At 37.2% G+C, this 17,698-nt stretch overlaps 1 protein-coding gene across 1 annotated transcript; it reads right to left on the minus strand.

Annotated features, from left to right (window-relative positions):
- Positions 1 to 1,532: 1,532 nt before the first annotated feature.
- LOC131349367 (chitin synthase chs-2-like) lies at positions 1,533 to 14,405 on the minus strand. The gene is made up of 20 exons (XM_058384989.1): positions 14,193 to 14,405; positions 13,909 to 14,050; positions 13,592 to 13,771; positions 11,549 to 12,250; positions 10,672 to 11,024; positions 10,494 to 10,583; positions 10,260 to 10,412; positions 8,795 to 8,969; positions 8,276 to 8,380; positions 8,057 to 8,198; positions 7,146 to 7,346; positions 6,444 to 6,728; positions 5,486 to 5,674; positions 4,354 to 4,765; positions 4,216 to 4,232; positions 4,061 to 4,125; positions 2,663 to 2,773; positions 2,229 to 2,446; positions 2,010 to 2,118; positions 1,533 to 1,861 (listed from the first exon to the last, which is right to left on the minus strand). Exons 1-20 carry the CDS (start codon positions 14,222 to 14,224, stop codon positions 1,850 to 1,852), a joined length of 3,693 nt encoding a protein of 1,230 aa, XP_058240972.1. The 5' UTR covers positions 14,225 to 14,405; the 3' UTR covers positions 1,533 to 1,849.
- Between the last annotated feature and the right edge of the window lie 3,293 nt (positions 14,406 to 17,698).

Genomic DNA, 17,698 nt, shown 5'->3' on the forward strand with positions numbered 1-17,698 from the left:
AATGTCCATTGTTAAGTGCTATAAAGTGAATTGAATTGAAGTTTGGCCAATACTTGGACAGGTGACGTTCTTATGCAGCTGTCTTATTGTTGTTCTGATTAGGTGTGTATGTCTGGCACAGACAGATTTTATTGCTTCTTATTACCCCGGGGAACATTTGACATTAAAGCAAACTTAAACTCCCCTATCACATGACAACTAACAGGCGAAGAAGGTGAAGGTTAACACTTGCTTCCTTGACACATGAATCTAATAACTCTGCACTTTTTGCATCACAGCACTACACACCTTCAGAGAAAATCACAGACCTTGTTCTCCAGACAAAAGATCAGTGACACCGAGGCATTGCAGTAATCCAGTCGAGAGGTAACACAAGCCTGAAATAGTTTTTTGTGCTGTGTAATGACACCATATTTCTTATCTCAGCAATATTATTTGAAATGAAAGAACTAAAGAACTAGAAAAAGTCCAGCCCTGTTCTTCAAACATATGATCACTGTTGCTCATGATTGGCTAGTGTCACTCTGACTGGAAGAATAGAGACAGTAATGCCTAGAGTACGGCTGATTTTTCTCTCTTGACTCCAATCCACAGATTTGGACTCACAATCTTCTGACAAGGGCAAACACATTTCTGTTGTGGCATGTCAGAGCCTCCATACTCGAAGTGCTGATTTAACTGGATCAGTAGCATGCATATCAACAGCATGGCTGTTTATTTGAGGTCATTGTCCCATTGGCTCAAGTGGTTAAGGCTCTGGGTCATTAACTGGAAGATTGGGGGTTCAAGCCCCAGTACTGCCAAGTTGCCACAGTTGGACCCTTGAGCAAGGCCCTTAACCCTCTCTGCTCCAGGGGTGCTGTATCATGGCTGACCCTGTGCTCTGACCCCAACCTCCAAGGATGGGATATGCAAAGAAAGAATTTCACTGTGCTGTAATATATATGTGACAAATAAAGGCTATTTCTATTGTCCTGCTGCAGAACAAATTTGGAGTCAATCAATCAAATTATACTGTTATGATTATTAACACCTGCTTAGTATAACTGGTTCATATGGATCATCTATCTATCTATCTATCTATCTATCTATCTATCTATCTATCTATCTATCTATCTATCTATCTATCTATCTATCTATCTATCTATCTATCTATCTATATCTATATATGCAGTCATCTCTGTGATGGTGAAATGGGATTAAGGTTATGTTAATGTTCTGTGAAAGCAATTTGAATCCTCTTGGTAGAATGACAGAATATGAAGAGCAAAGGCGCTTGCTATTGAACGGCAAATTGCATTCATATTTACAAAGGGCTTAACTGTAGATTCATGGCCTCACTCCTGGTGATTCATTTTCTCCCAGAACATCATGGTGTGTTTGCATGCCATTTAATTTTGGGCGAGTTTAATTAGCAGTACAAAGGTGTGGTTGAAAGAAAATTGTTCGCATACCATTTTTATGTCCAATGGTTTATTGCAAAATAATAAACATGTTTATGATCTGTCAGTCATTCTTGGACAATTTACAATAATTTTGCTTTGTTTGTATGTAATTTTAAGATCCAACAACAGCAAAATGGCTCAGATAATTATATATAACAACAACAACAATAAATAATAATAACAATAATAACAAGTAGAAGAAGAAGAAGAAGAAGAAGAAGAAGAATCACTACAGTGGAAAGAGAAGTAACAGATAACAGATTGTAAAGTGTTTTAAAAAATATATATTTCTTTCAATTCCAACAAGCAGGTTGTGTGATGATTCTTCTTGAGGTTTGTGTGTTCATATACCATCTTTTGGATCATGCACCTCTAGGCTTCAATTCAATCAAGTTAATCTCCTCCTAAAGAAAATTCTGCAGAGAAAAATAAACCTATTAAATGAATCTGTCATCATGCTTAACAATTTTAAATATTAAAACGCTCAATCACTCCAAGGCATTAATAATTCTGGAAATAAAAATAAACAAACAAACAAACAAACAAAAAAAACAAACAACTCACAATTTCATCTCTGTTTTCAGGGATCAGTGCCACAGTGTGACTCCTCATATTCCTTTTAACCTCGGCCTCAGTCCCAATGTAAGCAATGAAGTGTGTTAAAGTCTGGACTCTAAACAAAAAAACAAAACAAAACAAAAGAAACATACATGTTAATGTCAAGTAGTAATCATTCAAAGCACTTTGAAATGTATTATAGCACAAGATTCACGTTTTTGGTACCTGTGCCACAACATAGCTAAGAACTGGATAGTAAGGAGGCTTGCAAAACTCAAAAGGAACATCAGTCCAATAGGATCGATAAATATCTTTGCATCAGGATCAACAGTTCCATTAGCATAAACTTTAGGGATGGTGATGCTCACTGCGGTGCCAATGGCTTGCAGAAAGAAAGTAGCCACGAGCCACAGGGCATTACAGATAAAAAACACAAACGTTGCCTGAAAATGTAGAGAGGATTAATTAGACCATTGCCAGTATACATTTTCTTCAAAATATACTGTGGTTGATGTCTTTATTGAGAAATTTCAAGAGTGTCCTATTTACTTTTAAGTATTTCAAATTTTCATTTAATGTCTAATGGGGACAATGTGGACAAAGAGACAAAAAAATATTATTTAGGCCAGAGTTTTTTGTCAACCTCCCTACTGACACACCTTGTTGCGTAGGTCTTTAAGATCTGCTTTGATTTTTTCCTCCTTCTTTTTATCAGTCTCCAATGGTTTTAGGTATTGTTCAATTAGGTCTCTCCAAAACTTTTCTTCTTCCTTATAAATAAATAAACAAAAGCGATTAGGATTATGTTCTGTGAGCAGTCAACTATTTTTACATGGTGAAAAGCCAACCCATAGACATAAAAACAATAGACATTATCTATAAATTACACAAACAAAGCTTTATAAAAAGGTTATTATGATGTACATGGCTAGAGGTTGCAGTCTAATAAATTACTTTGCAAAATCAAATGAATCCATTAAAGGAACTGTTGTTTATTGGAATCAGTACGGATTAGATAGGATCAGCACTGGTGTAGATTTATGACTGCAAATCACTGTGAGATTGCTTTTACACAACAGTTCTATAAACAAGACATTAGAATTGAGTATAATATTTAGAATAGATAAATATATATTTAGTCCTGAAGATGCTACACATGCTTTATGGCACCTCCATCTGCTTTTCATCTTCATCTCACAAACTTTCATATTCAAAAGTCAGAAGTTTATATTACTGAAAAGTATAATCTGTCAAGTCCTCTGAGGATGACATTACTTTAATTTCGAACTAGGTATTGAAATTTTACAAGCCGGAGAGAGACTAAGTGAAACGTCCCATGGCCTAGTGCCATTATGGAAATATAGCTGGAATGCTGCTCCACCAATCAAATCAATAGAGGAACGTTAAAGACCTATAATCCACTTTTGTACTCAAACTTGAAGAACTTGCTTTCACAATATGCACACCTTATTTAATAATGCATTACGCAGTGCATAGTTTTATATGTGTTTATTTATGTACTCTATATTTTGTTGTGTGGAAGTGAAAGGGATGTAACTGAGTTTCATAGATCACAAAATAGGCCCTGATATTGGGGACATTGCGGCATTATAGTTATTATAGTTTGCACAAATAAAAACATAAAAGCTGTTATTGCATAAGTATTCACCACAAAGGTTGTGAAACCCCTAAATTATTATTTCTGGTTCAAACAGGACAATGACCCTCAAAATTCCAACAGAAACCAAGAACCTGTATGTGTATAATTCTACCCAAGTCAAAAATCAGACCCCGATCCAATTGAGAAACTAAGGCAAGTTTGAGGGCAAGTATAACTTATGTAAGGCAATGAAGTTATTTTGGTATTACAAGACCTAGGTATCAGAAACCATCGAAATTGGAAAAATGGTCAGTTACAAAATACAAGATTATGGACTCAATAAGTTTATACAGTGCTATAGGAAAGGTAGTACAGTGAAGAAAGAGACTGTGATATAACACAAGACCTATAAAATGCATATTAAGTAATTTGGGGGAAAAGAAACGGTAATACGCACCAAGTTAAATCTGTGCTCCCTAAGAGCCAGTTCACCAGAGCTTTCTGCCAACTGTTGAATAAAATCTATCAAAGAAAGTTTTGTTAATTATCTGTAGTACTGTGGTATTATATAGAAATATATAAAAGAGATGTCAAAAACATATGTGTACTCACAGTTCCCACTGAAAGGTCTGAAAAAAAAAAGAAAGAAGCAAAATTGCATTAATTTAGTGTTTATCACTACAGCCACAGTAGTTGAACAGTTACAATAGCTAAAATTAAAATGTTAATATATTATTTTACATATATTACCTTTCTATAGGTTGGGTGGGTACTTTAGAATCATCATTCATAAGTGTCGCTTCAGGAGCATTCTCTGGCACTGCACTTATCACCTTTTCTTCTTTGTTCACCTGAAACTCAAAGTTGTAGCCACATAGTTTGAACAACTTCTGACACTTGACATTTTTCTGGATGTTCTGCTCAGGTCCGCCGGCCGTGTTGGCAGATTCGCGAGTGCCCCATGACACGTTGTTCATGTTGACCATGGAGTAAATTGCCAGCAGCAGGTAGCCACTGGGGATGCAGATCATGTAAATGAAGCCAAACATGATAAGATGGAACTCGTGAGGATGAAAAAGGGCCGTGGTAACGTACATGATGATTATGCCAATAAAGAACAAGCCACTTGGGGTCATGAAAGTTTGCTGGATTACCAGGTCCCCTGAACACACACAGAAACAGATTTTGGGTAAGCAGACCAATAATGGTATGAAATATGCACAATGATGTTGTGGAGGCAGGGGTGTGGTCAAGCATCAGTTTATGAATAATGGGCGGAGCTGAGAAAGGTAAATGTCAAGGACCTGTTCAGGATGTTTCTAGCAAGTGCTCTGTGTTTCAGTGAGCAGCAGAAAAGATGAAATGGGGAGCCATGGGAAGGAGAGAGCTGAGCAGCACAGAGTCATCTGTGTCTTATCTTATCTTATCTTATCTTATCTTATCTTATCTTATCTTATCTTATCTTATCTTATCTTATCTTATCTTATCTTATCTTATCTTAATTTAAACATGCTACCCAGAGAAAACCCACACGAATACAAGAAGAATTTATTAAAAAACAATGTACAGCCCTGTATTATTTCACTACAGTATTATTTATCAAGGAAATCGTAAATCAAACAGTCACAGTAAACTACAATATTAATGGACACTGCGAATTATTTACCTATTGTTACCAAATTAGCAAAGCAAAGGTATAAAGCCATGAGCAGTTGCAGAGCACAATAAAATTAAACCCCAAAGATGAATATGTAGCAGTGTATATCGTAGAAAGTTCTCATAAACATGGTAAGGGCCATGTTTCTTGTGTTTAATCAAAACAATGCATTATGGCATATCGGAATAAAAGAAAAGATTTGAATTAAAAGAAAACTTCACTCACCGACAATTGATAAGATAGTTGCTGTCATTAGAAAAGCGTAGAATATGCTCATGATGCCAGCAATGCTGATTTGTAAGTCTGACTTTGCGTGCCCGAGATAATAGCAGAGAATTATGTAGATTGCAGGAGGAACAATTGCCATCACAAGAGCAACGTTGGCGTCTACTTTGAGAACGAACTTAAAGCTTCCTGTTGACAAGAGAGGTGATTTTCACACAACGTGTCTCAAATATAATAAAATATCTCTCTTTTTCAGATAAATACCTTCATAACTGCATCGCGGATTTGAATAATTGGGTCTGATACTGAAGAAAAATGATGTTATCTTTTTGATATGCATCTGAATATGCATTGGAGTTGATTGACCAAACTTCCCTAAACCCCACCCCTGAAAATGAATTCAGCTTAACCTGATTTATAATTAAATTATAATTATTAATATGTGAAACACTTGAGTAAAAGACTCATTAAGCTCTGTTGTAGCAAAGAAAAGTACAGGATATCATGGTGATGGGACAGTATTGTGTATGAGAGCCTACAATAAGCCCATTGGATGTATGGTAAAGCGACTCTATTTTGTACTATTCATTATTCTAATCATTCATCTTCCATAGGGAAATATTCCAGTGTTGCATTGACACTTTCACATCACTCAGAGGATTTGTACTCAGTATGCAGTACAAGTACTGACAAATTATTAACCATTTCAAATGGTCAAACTTTTAAATTCAATCAAAAGTTGATTCAATCAAAAGTTCAAAGCTGAAAATATGTTAAGTTTCTTGTACATTTCCTGCTTTAAATTCCTTATGCATGCCTACAGCATCACATAGTGATGGTTAAGGATGATGACACCAAGAGCCTTGTACTAAAATCGGCTTTCAAATTTCACAAATGCTGATATGCACAATACACAGAGTGCTAACGGTGAAATAGTTCTGAGCATCGAAACTCTCACCTGCAATCATGAGGCAGACCGTAGCTGGACCCAAGATCGAGGCAGCCATGGTGATAATCTGGTATAGAATGTAGGGTCGCGATATGGACTTGTTGAGTCGTGCAGTAACACTGCCACTGGAAAGAAGGTCCAGAGTGTTGGCCATGGTGGACGGACCCCAGCGCCTCCGTTGGTTGTAAAACTCTCTGAACTCCTGTGGCGCATTGGTGTAAGAGTCAGAGGCAGCGTTGTACTCCACTCGCCATCCCTGCTGCAGGAGCAGTGTGCACAGCCAACGGTCTTCACCTGCACACACAGAGCCAGAACACACAAGCTGCATGTGAATACACATTAAACATGGTGGAGGCTTGTGGTTTTTAATATAGGCAAAAGGCAGATTTCTGTCAGTATCAAGACTGCTGAGAGAACCAGGATTTTCTCCATGAATTCTGAATTAAATCAATCTTGGGCACTGATGTGCTTCTCCGTCTCTCCTCATAAGTAAGTGTAACAAAAGACTCAGTGCAACAACTTTAGCAGTATCTGCCATGTTACTGCCATGTTATAGCTAATGATATAGACAGATTGGTTAACATTTCATTTCAGAATTTTAATGAAACTCTTGTAGACTAAACAATCATCAGCGATTAAACCTATAGGAATGAAGAGTCTGTACTGTGCAACATGTAACTCTGTAATCTATCTCGTCTTTGCTGCACTCACCCTGGTCATACTGTACATAATGGGAAGCTTCAGTCGCTTTTGTTGTGTATCTCTTCATGACATTGTCGCTCATGAGTGCTTCTGCACGCATCAGGCTAAAACAGCCCGGGCTGCACAACACAGATCCGAACACATGCTCAGCTGTTTTCTGGAGCCAGTGACCCACTGCATACTCGAATTTCTGATACCACACCATCGGACCTGCGACACACACAATAAAAGCTCTGTTTGACTGTTTAAACAGTTCATGCACCACAAGTTGTGATTACATGTTGTATAACTCATTGCAAATAATAAAGTTGAGGAGGTTGAATTATCAAGAGGTGTGCATTGTTGAGTTGCTGTGATTTACAATTAAACCAGACCTTCTTGAACCAGGTGTATGGGTGGTATTTTCTATACTGTCAATCGAAGCAATACAATTCAATCTAGAGGTAAACTCTTTCCTGAGTGTTCAGCCACCCTGTGATGCAGCAGGAGCAACAATTCAAACAAATGTGGGGGTCTCATCTCAAAAGAAACACATGTAGACTTCATCATCCCCATTTGGTTGCATGATAACGGACAGCCAGGTAACTGGTGGGAATAGGTGAAGGACCAGATTGAGAGCAAATTGGTTAAAAACCAGTTTACAGCTGCACGTTTTGGTCTGGGATACGGAGGAAAATAAATGCATTCATGTGGCATCAACCCCTGCTCCTTCTTCTACATGTGTGTGGTCTGATGTGGATGCACCATTTGCACCAAATTTGGACACCGCATTGAGGGGTTTTGAATATCACTCCCACCTTTGGGTGGCATTTTCTAATAACTTGTGCTTAAGTATGCACATAATACTATTTGACCATAGATACATATTTATAATTGTCAGTAAAACTAATGTACTCACAACCCCTTCAATTATTAATCACCTGTGCCAGTAGGATGGATCCTTCCACAAGCGGCTCCCACTTCAGGGTACAACCTGAGCCGATCCACTAAAAGCATGACGGCTGAAGGCTGGAAATCCGTGTCTCCATCTAGAGCCAGAAGGTATGTGTTCTCCTTGGCTTTCTGGGGGAGAAAGAAAATTCTTTTTAGATTAGATTATGAATGTCAATGTAACATCATTTTAGGGTGATCACACTTACTTTTAATTGGTCTTCAACAACTATCAGCTGCTCATCCCCTTCCAGGTACATCTCATAGTATTTCTTGTGCAGCCTCCAGCCAAGAAGGTAGTACATGTACATGATCTTTAGCGAAAAGAAGCATATTTACAATTATCCTGTAAGTAGGATACTTTAAGCATACTGATAATATGGTTTTTAGTAGGGCTGCAGTAATTAATAGAGACAATCATATTTTAAAAATAATAGTAATAATGATTATTGAATGAATGAATAATTATTGGTCTTTAAATATAATCAGATTTATCTTTTGTAAACTATATAAAACAATTATCTAATACTCATTAAATAATATCTTATTTCGTTATTGTTTGCATCTTCATCAATTACACCAAGAATGATTCCAGTAATAGAATTATTTATAATCATAATGGTATGCAGTCACACCAGTAATAAAGTATAGCAGCACTCTACAATTGTTAAGAGTAATAACTGTGGAGGAAGTGTTTCAGGAAATTTAGTGAGACTGCAGCAGCTCACCTGAGACCATCTCTTTTTGTGGCGGATCTGGTGTTTGTCCTTGAAGTGAACAAATAGGATGTTGCCGTGTGGAAGTGTGTACTGCAGCCGGCAGCCGTACGGTGTCTGGAAGATTTTCTGGTCGGGAAGCGGCTTTCTGTCTCTGAATACACTTTTGCTATTCTCTGTGAATAAGCTGTAAATAACCACACACACACACACAATTTTTCCTTTCATAATGCAGGTAAAACAATACATGTATTATTATAATTATATTATACCATATATAATACATGACTATTCAATGTGTTAATACTTTAACACAGGTCTTTTGCAGCACTGATGGTGTTTTGGGGCATTTGGCTCTATATATTTGTGGTTGCCATTTGCCATTTGTGGTATATACATACACAGTACATGTGAATGGAGACAAGTCGAACACATGAGTAGGATGAGCATGCACTATTGGGTAATAGGTTTTGTTTCAGTGAGGTCTGTTGAGCGGAGCTGAACTATGCATGTTTCTGTGTGTCTCTGTGTGAGTCCCTGAGTTATAAAAGATCATTTGAGTTGTCCCTCCTGCCTTCTGTGTATTTATCTCTTCCCAAACCCACCAGAGTGTTACACTGGTGTCGAGAGTCCTCACAGTAAGACCCTCCAATACTATCTATTGTGAATGACTTTCACCCTTTTTTTCTCTTTTCAGGATATGCATTGGCTCTACCGCTTGTTGGTGTCTGGTGTATTAGGTCTTAGGTTGTCCAATAAATGCTGGATTTTACCTGACTTGACTGGAGGGGAAAAGAACAAAGACTTGTATTGTATGTCTTAAGTTCTGCCTGGACCACATCAGCATTTATAATGTAAGGCTTCATAAATATATATATATATTACCACAGAGGTCAGAAACTATTTGAACTGATACATATCACATCAAAATGTCACATAATAATCAAATATTATGCGGCTATGATGAGAAACAGGATTAACTAGTCAGGATCAGGAAATTTCCGATTTCGATATGAACGAAGTAGCCTACTGGAGGTGTAATAAGTACAAGGAAAAGAAAAGTAGATGAGTATTTAGAAGGTGTAATTTTCTCTTACAATAAACATGCTACTTCAATCATTTTCAGTGTCATTAAAGTGTTCTATGGCACATTACAAACATTTCTTGATAGTGCCTTCAAATGATTATGAAAACAATTTTGTTTTTTATTTGTCCTCATCACATACACACACAAAAAAAACATAATGTGTGTGTGTCACTGGTTCTGTACAGAACCAGGTGCTTTACTACAACAAGAACTTCTAGATAGTGTGGAAAATCTTGAGTATTGTGTTTGTGTGTCCGAGACCCTTAGATAGAAAGCGCAAAAGATACTTAAAAGATAGAAATATACGGAGCCCAGCTTTGTCCCAAGCTTCCTATTTTCTTTCTAAACCCACATAGATGTTACTATATTATTCACAATGTAATCACTTACACATAAACATTTCTGATGACTTCCACCAGGGTCTCGGCATACTCGTTGACACATCGCTTGTTGTCTTTGGTCAGGAAAGCATCATCGAAATAAATGTGAGACTCAAACACAACATCATTAAATTGGTTTTTCTTGGGTCGGTATTTGTCAAGCCTGCAGGAAATGGAGAAAACATTCATTTAAGACCGATCCATGAAGTTCTCAGATGAAAGATCCTTTTCACCACCAGAATACCTGAACATAGAGATGATCATCTTCATCATTTCATCTAGAGTCTCATGCCACATGGTTGCACAGAGGTAGATGGTCACCTTCTCCTGTTCCCTATTGATGAAAATATATGAATGTTTATTACAGATGATGATATACATCAGTATGCATTGTCCTTCATTAAGCACATAGACTTAACTACCTGGCTTGTTTTGGCTGGAGCACAACCTCAAACTTGGTGTTCAGGAGCATGGACTGATCAATGAACGCTGCTTCATAAAGGTTGCACACAAACAGTTCCTTTGTCCTGACAATGCGTCCTATGTTCAAGAACCAGATGTAGAGTGTGCAGAGCACCAGGCCGAGCCACCAGCTAACCAAAGACGATCCAAGCAGACCAATTCCCACTGTATTTGTCTTGTCTGCCATGTGGTGGTAACACATGTCCTGAGTTAAATTACTCAGAAACATTCTCATGATGTCAAGGCCTGGGCTTTCCACCGTCTTAAAGGTGCTACAGTAGTCAGCAAATAGTATGGAAGAACTGTTGTTGAACTAAAAAGTGAAAAAAGTGCAAAACTTTAAAACAAAAAAACATTTTTTATATTAACTTTAAACTATGTGTGTGTGTGTGTGAGAAAGAGAGAGAGAGAGAGAGAGAGAGAGAGACTGACAGACAGACAGAGAAAGCTAAACAAATTCATCTATTGTTCTAACAAACAACCAAAAATACCTAAAGTATGTTTTTTGCCAATAATATACCGCTATTTACTAAAAATTCTAAACTAAATGAGGAGCCAGGTCAACAAATGTAGTGGTAAAAACAGCCAGTATGCATAAAGAAGATAGCTAATAGACACTAATAGCAAGTTTAATAGCTAATTGTCATGCTGTGATCAGGTTTTTGCGTGTGTCTTAATTAATGTGTCTTAATTAATGAACCCAAACATAGTGGAACAACACCGACACATGTAAAGGGCTATCTGCATGTTTCCCCAGGACACCACAGACACACATGCAAAAATGATATGTTTTATTATTATTATTGTTATTATTATTATTATTATTATTATTATTACCTGTTGCTTGTACTCCTCAAAGGGAATCCAGATAGCCAGGAAGAAGGCACCCAGCGTGGCTGGAGAAGTGAAGATCATGGGGATGAGGAAGCTGCGGCGCACAGCATGCATTTTGCACGCAACCACAGCCATGTATCGACACAGAGCTGAAGCTAGAACCTGAATAGCGAAGAGGCTCAAGACGAGTGTTTCGGTAAGGCTGGTGACTGACAGCACTGATGACCAATCCTGGCCCGAGAGGTTCACATATGCTCCAAGGACAGTAGAGGTCACAACAATTCGCACTAAGCTAGCCACAATGTTCACAAAGTTTTGGGATCTTTTGATGTCCCGGACTGTGTTTTGGAAGAAGACGATGTTGAAAAGCATGGCGTAGTTTTCCCACCAGTTCAAAGAGACCAGGAAAGTGCCTCCTATGGCTAAACCAACGAATAGCCCTTGGCTCTGCGTTTCATATTGCTTTCTGAGGTAGTTAGTAGCGAATAAGCAAAAACCTGCAATTAGGAAAATGACGGCGGCTAATGAAGTTGCAATAAATCGCCTCCTTCCGTGCTGGACTGTATTTGCGATCACCTGCAGCATGGCTGATAATGTACCAATGCCATTCAGAAGCATCACATTAGTCAGGACGTCAAATTTGGGCATAGTGACCAGGGTAAGGACGGAAGATCCGAGAGCCACCAAAGTTTCCACTGAAACAATCTGAACACAGATTAGCAAACTGATGTTAATGCCATTGTCCAGTAATACACAATACATAGAAATGCATCGAAGACTCGGGCTATAAATGATTAAACAATCTATGTCATACTAAAGATTTCAGAAACATTCAGGGGTGTATTCAGCACACACTGTATATCTTGAAGAATATCAGTCATGGCCAGTGACAAAAAACCACTATACTATACTATATTATACTATACTATATTATACTATACTATACTATATTATACTATACTATACTATACTATACTATACTATACAGAGTGCACCACACTTAAACCACAGTTTATTATCATCTTACTCCATCTTATTAATTTCAATTCCTTTCATGGCTGTACAAAGAAATGACTGTTCAGATGCAATTGGCAGAGTGAGCAGGAAAGCATCTCATATAAGTACATCTTATGTAAGAATGATGGTAGTTATTATTATTATTATTATTATTATTATTATTATTATTATTATTATCTTTGCAATAACTAATAAGGTAATTCCTAGAGCTACTAGTTATGGAAATAAGAATATGAAAAAATATATAAAATTATTCTGTTTCCCAAATACCTCACAACATGCCTGACTCAATTTGAATGTTTTTTTCAGAAATTTATTTATTATTATTTATTTAACCCTTGTATGTCATGTTTTCGGAGTGAAGTAATAGTGCTGCATTCTCATGACCACCTGCAACAAGTCCCAGTGTTCCCAGTATTCCCTACTCGCCTATAGCCATAGTTTGTTTGTTGGATAGCTCTCGTGTTACTGACCTCTGTTTCTATTCCTCTGACTTCCATTTTCTTGCCCCTGCTTGTTAATGGCCGATTGCTATTGGGCCGATCTCTGCCTGTTTAATGCATTTCAGCTTTTCCTAGTGTTTTTGATTGTTTATTTAATAAAATTTGCTCCACCTGCATTTGCGTCAGCCACCGCAAAAACTACAAAAAGAGCCAATTTCATACAGCTCTGTTTTTATAATTTTATAATTGGCTTTTATAATAAAACAAATGTGCTTAACCTTAACTCGAACCAGACAGGTTACTGAGAAAAATATATCAATTGTAATTAAATCTCTGGTGAATGATTCCATATAAAACCTTTAGGCTCAGAGTTCCACAAAGATATTCAGCACAGTACCCTAGCTGAGTAATATTAAAAAATAATTCTACTGGGTGCATGATTAAAATGAAATGTTTCCAAAAGTTTTCATTTTAAAAGAAAAAAAAAAGAACAACTTTAGGGTGCTAAATTTAAAAGGATGTTTTGTTTATTTGAGTTTACAAGCTTATAAATATCCTATATATTTGGATTATGGTCAGAACTTACCCATAGCAATGTCTGCATGGACGGGGTTTTTGAATCCTTAAAAGTAATTTTCCAAATGCTTTTGATCAGCAGTAAAATACTTGGAGCAATCAGAAGGCACCCAATGAAGAGGAGAGCGTAAGGTTTGGATTTTATGGTGGAGTTTTTGCTGCAGAGGTTTATCAATAGCAAAAGAGATGCCTGTAATGAAGATAAAAACAGAAATTAATAAATATATTTATCCTATACAAATGCCTTAAAATATATGAGTGCCCTTAAGAAAAAAAAAACGCATTAGATATATATATATATATATATTCCTTTTATATTAAGCTTACTTTACTGAAGAAAGCAAGCCCAAACACCAAGATTCCCACAAAAGTACATGTGATGATTTGGATGAAGCTCAGACACTTTCGTGGTTTTTCCTCATCTGTAATAATCGGTGTTTCCCGAGCAGCATCCCAGGCCTGCCTGGCCCTACACCATATGCGTATTAAGATAAATGTTACTTTGAGAAAGGGCTGTGTGCATTACACCTGAGATCTGTGTGCAGCAGTTTAATTAAACCAATTAAATAAAAATGAAATGACAAGAAAGAAATATTAGACTGAACTCTTACCTGTGCTCTTTTTCACTCAGATCTTCATGCATACTTGTTCAGAAACAAAGTGACAAGGTGATTCAGTGACTCTGTGTTTTATAGTAGGCGGGTACCAATTAAATTGTTCGTTACCTCTCCTAGTTTCGTCAGTGATGTCAATGTTGCATCCTTTTGTCAGACAGTAAAAAGAATTCTTTTGAGAAGTAGTAATTATGGCATATTAATACAGACTTACTAAAGGTATGTATATTCAGCGCATCATGTTTTTAACTTGTTTTAGTTTGTGGTTTTAGTTATGCTGTTTCTTAATTTCTGTGATTTTGCATTCATAAACCATATTCCTGTCTGGCCTATACAGGCAGAAAAGTGGTGTATACATTTAGAGGTGGTAGTCCATGAATGAGAAAGGTTTGGCTAGTCACATTTGGACCTTTTTCACCAGAGCCAAATCACCCATTACAGGATATACAACTGGGCCAGATGAACATCAAGAACTTGATTCCCACTGCTGTTTTGATTAGTTGTTGCAATACCAAGGCAATTTCACTGCTGAACAGATCTGCTGCAATTAGTGTGTCTGAGGGCATGACAGGATTTTACAATTAAAGACTGACCTAGTGGTCCAGAAAACACAAGAACCTCAGTACAGAATCTTGTATGAACTCAAGTGAAAAATGTTCAAAGTATGAAGTCTTTTGCTGGACTCCCTTAGCATGCTCCTTATGCTCCTAAGCAGACTGACTGATCCTTAGTCCAACTTCTCTTGCTGTCGACAAATTAGAGAGGGTTGAGATTAAAATCATTTGTTCCACTCAAAGAGTATATATATAAGATCCGGTCAAAAGAGGTAGGTCTATCTTTGCTGGAAGAAAGAGATTGGAAGGACCCTTGTCGAAGCAAAGACAAGCCAAGTGGGTGGTTTTCATAATATCACCATGCAATTTCTCAATATTCTTTATGCTTTATTGCCTTTTTCATTTACCTGAATGTGTTGGTCATCCATGTTGTGCCCTGTTTATACATGCCAGTGTTGGGGAGTAACTAGTTACATGTAACGGCGTTACGTAACTTAATTACAAAATAAATGTAACAGTAACTCGTTACAGTTACTGAGAAAAATATGTAATTAAAATTACAGTTACTTATGAAAATGTTAAAGATTACAAATAGAGTTACATCTGAATATTTTCTTTAAAAAAAATAGTATATGTTGAATAAATATAATAATAATTCGTTGTTTGTTAAAGCGGTGCTATTCTGGTGATTTTGATTGGTTCTCTGGTTTGAATTTGCGGCGCGTCAGCCAATTACGTTAATCCACATTCTCGGAAAGCTTTAGGCTAATGCACTGTCTGAGAGTTGCCACCATGGTGAGTGATAAAAATGCATTTCAGTCCTGGAAATTTAAAAATAATTTCATCCTGAAATCCGATAAGGGGCAAATATAACAGTTCAGTGGGAAATTTGTTTGCCGGCTGTTAAAACGCTTTCAGCATCAAAGGCTTCAATGTTGAACCTGAGGAAGCATCTGCAGGTATGGAACCTAGCCTTTCTTTATTTCATAATATATTTAAAAATGTAAAATTTTTGTCATTATTGTGAGTGTACAGAAATAAAAACAGACCCTTTAGTTTCGAATGATTACTCGTTTCTGTATAATAAAAAGTGACGGAGTGGTCAGTTGATTTACTGAAGCTGCTCTGTGGAAAAAAAATCCACTAACACGCGCCTGCGCGTTCATCGAGCCCATAGTGTCCTCAAGACCTGTATTCATAACATTTACAACAAATTAGCTAGTCATGGGCGTCGCTAGGACATTTTAAAGCCCCCTAAAATTCCGCGATTGTCCATAAACTGTACACGAATAAGTGATCTCCTCAGTCCCCTTTAAATTCCATATGAAAACTCCGGCAGATTTCGGCTCTTCCCGTCTTTCAGCGCGTTCTTCAATCCACAGACCGCGGCGTCACAGAGCGAGGATCAGAGGACAAGTGTGTGTGAGTGAGTGTGTGTGAGTGTGTGTGTGTGTGTGTGTGAGTGTGTGAGTGTGTGTGTGAGAGTGTGTGTGAGTGTGTGTGTGTGAGTATGTGTGTGTGAGTGTGTGTGTGTGTGAGTGTGTGTGTGTGAGTGTGTGTGTGAGTGTGTGTGTGTGTGTGAGTGTGTGATCAGCAAGACTCGTATTTGGCTCGTTCAGTACTCAAATGTTATACACATCTATGCAATACAGTGGAATGCTACATTAAGTTTACCATCCTACCCTGTTAGTCAAACCTTTATTGCATTTTTTTTATTTTTTTTATTTATTTATTTATTTATTTATTGTACCCTCATTGGGGGCTGAGCCCCCCTTAAATGAAAATCCTGAAATCGTCCCTGCTGCTAGCTACCTTTACCAGGCACATTTCTATTTATGAACCCTTAGACAGAAAATATATAGCTCACACTTTTCCTCCTTGAAAATGTCTTGGTAATGTCAGATCTAATATAACTTAGATATTTTAGCACTGTAGCGTACATTATGATGACTCTTTCCAGAGTATGTTTTTTTTTTCCAAGGCATTGTTACTTGCCAGTGTGTCCTGTCGTAGCTATGAAAAGATTTGATTCCTAAATCAGTATCAAACAATTTTTGTTATGAAGTCTGGTTCTGTGCTTAAAATTAAATGAATATAATCTTAATTCAAGTGATGAAAGATTTAAAATTCTAACAGTAAACAGAGTTGAGTTCTACTGTAAGGTTAACCGTGCCTGGGATAAATGTTTGGAAATGATTTCATTGAAAATATCCATTAGAAACTTAAAAGTAATCAAATGTAATCAGTTACTTTACTTTTATAAAGTAATTGAAAAGTTACACTACTTATTACATTTTAAACAGAGTAATCTGTAACCTATTACATTTCCAAAGTAACCTACCCAACACTGATACAGGCATACGTTATCTCGGTTTGCATATACATTGCATCATATGTCACTAAGCGGTGGGAGCATGAACAAGTTCTGCTTGTTAATGAAGGATGGGGTGAGCAGACATATGTGTGTGTGATTAGCAATTCTCATTTTATACCCTGTGTCTCACAGTGAGAAAAGGTAATGCTTTTCTGTGATGCTTCTCAAGATGGCCCCACATGGATAGCCTAAAGATTGCTCTGAGATTGTTGTTGTTTTATACTAGACAGAGATCCAAAAAGATTGCTGGAGAATAGCTTGGCTTGGTCATCAGGGCTCTAAGTGTAAATCCAGGTGTCAGGAGCTACTGGGACAGTTCTCTGCCAGACCACCAGATGGAGTGCTGGCAGGTATCTCATCATAGCCTGCTTTGTCAGTTCCCATTTGTGTTGGGCCACACCCTACCTTCTGTTTTCCTTTCCTGTCGTGTCAACCACTTAGTTTAGTTTAGTTTAGTTCAGTTTAGTTCAGTTTATTTATATAGCACAATAAAACAACAGTCGTTGACAATTGTGCTGTACAAAAATTATAAGATCAAAATAATAAAGCACCAATCGAAACAATAAAACACAGTC

Source organism: Hemibagrus wyckioides, linkage group LG29 (assembly GCF_019097595.1).
Source record: "Hemibagrus wyckioides isolate EC202008001 linkage group LG29, SWU_Hwy_1.0, whole genome shotgun sequence".
Taxonomy (NCBI): Eukaryota; Metazoa; Chordata; class Actinopteri; order Siluriformes; family Bagridae; genus Hemibagrus; species Hemibagrus wyckioides.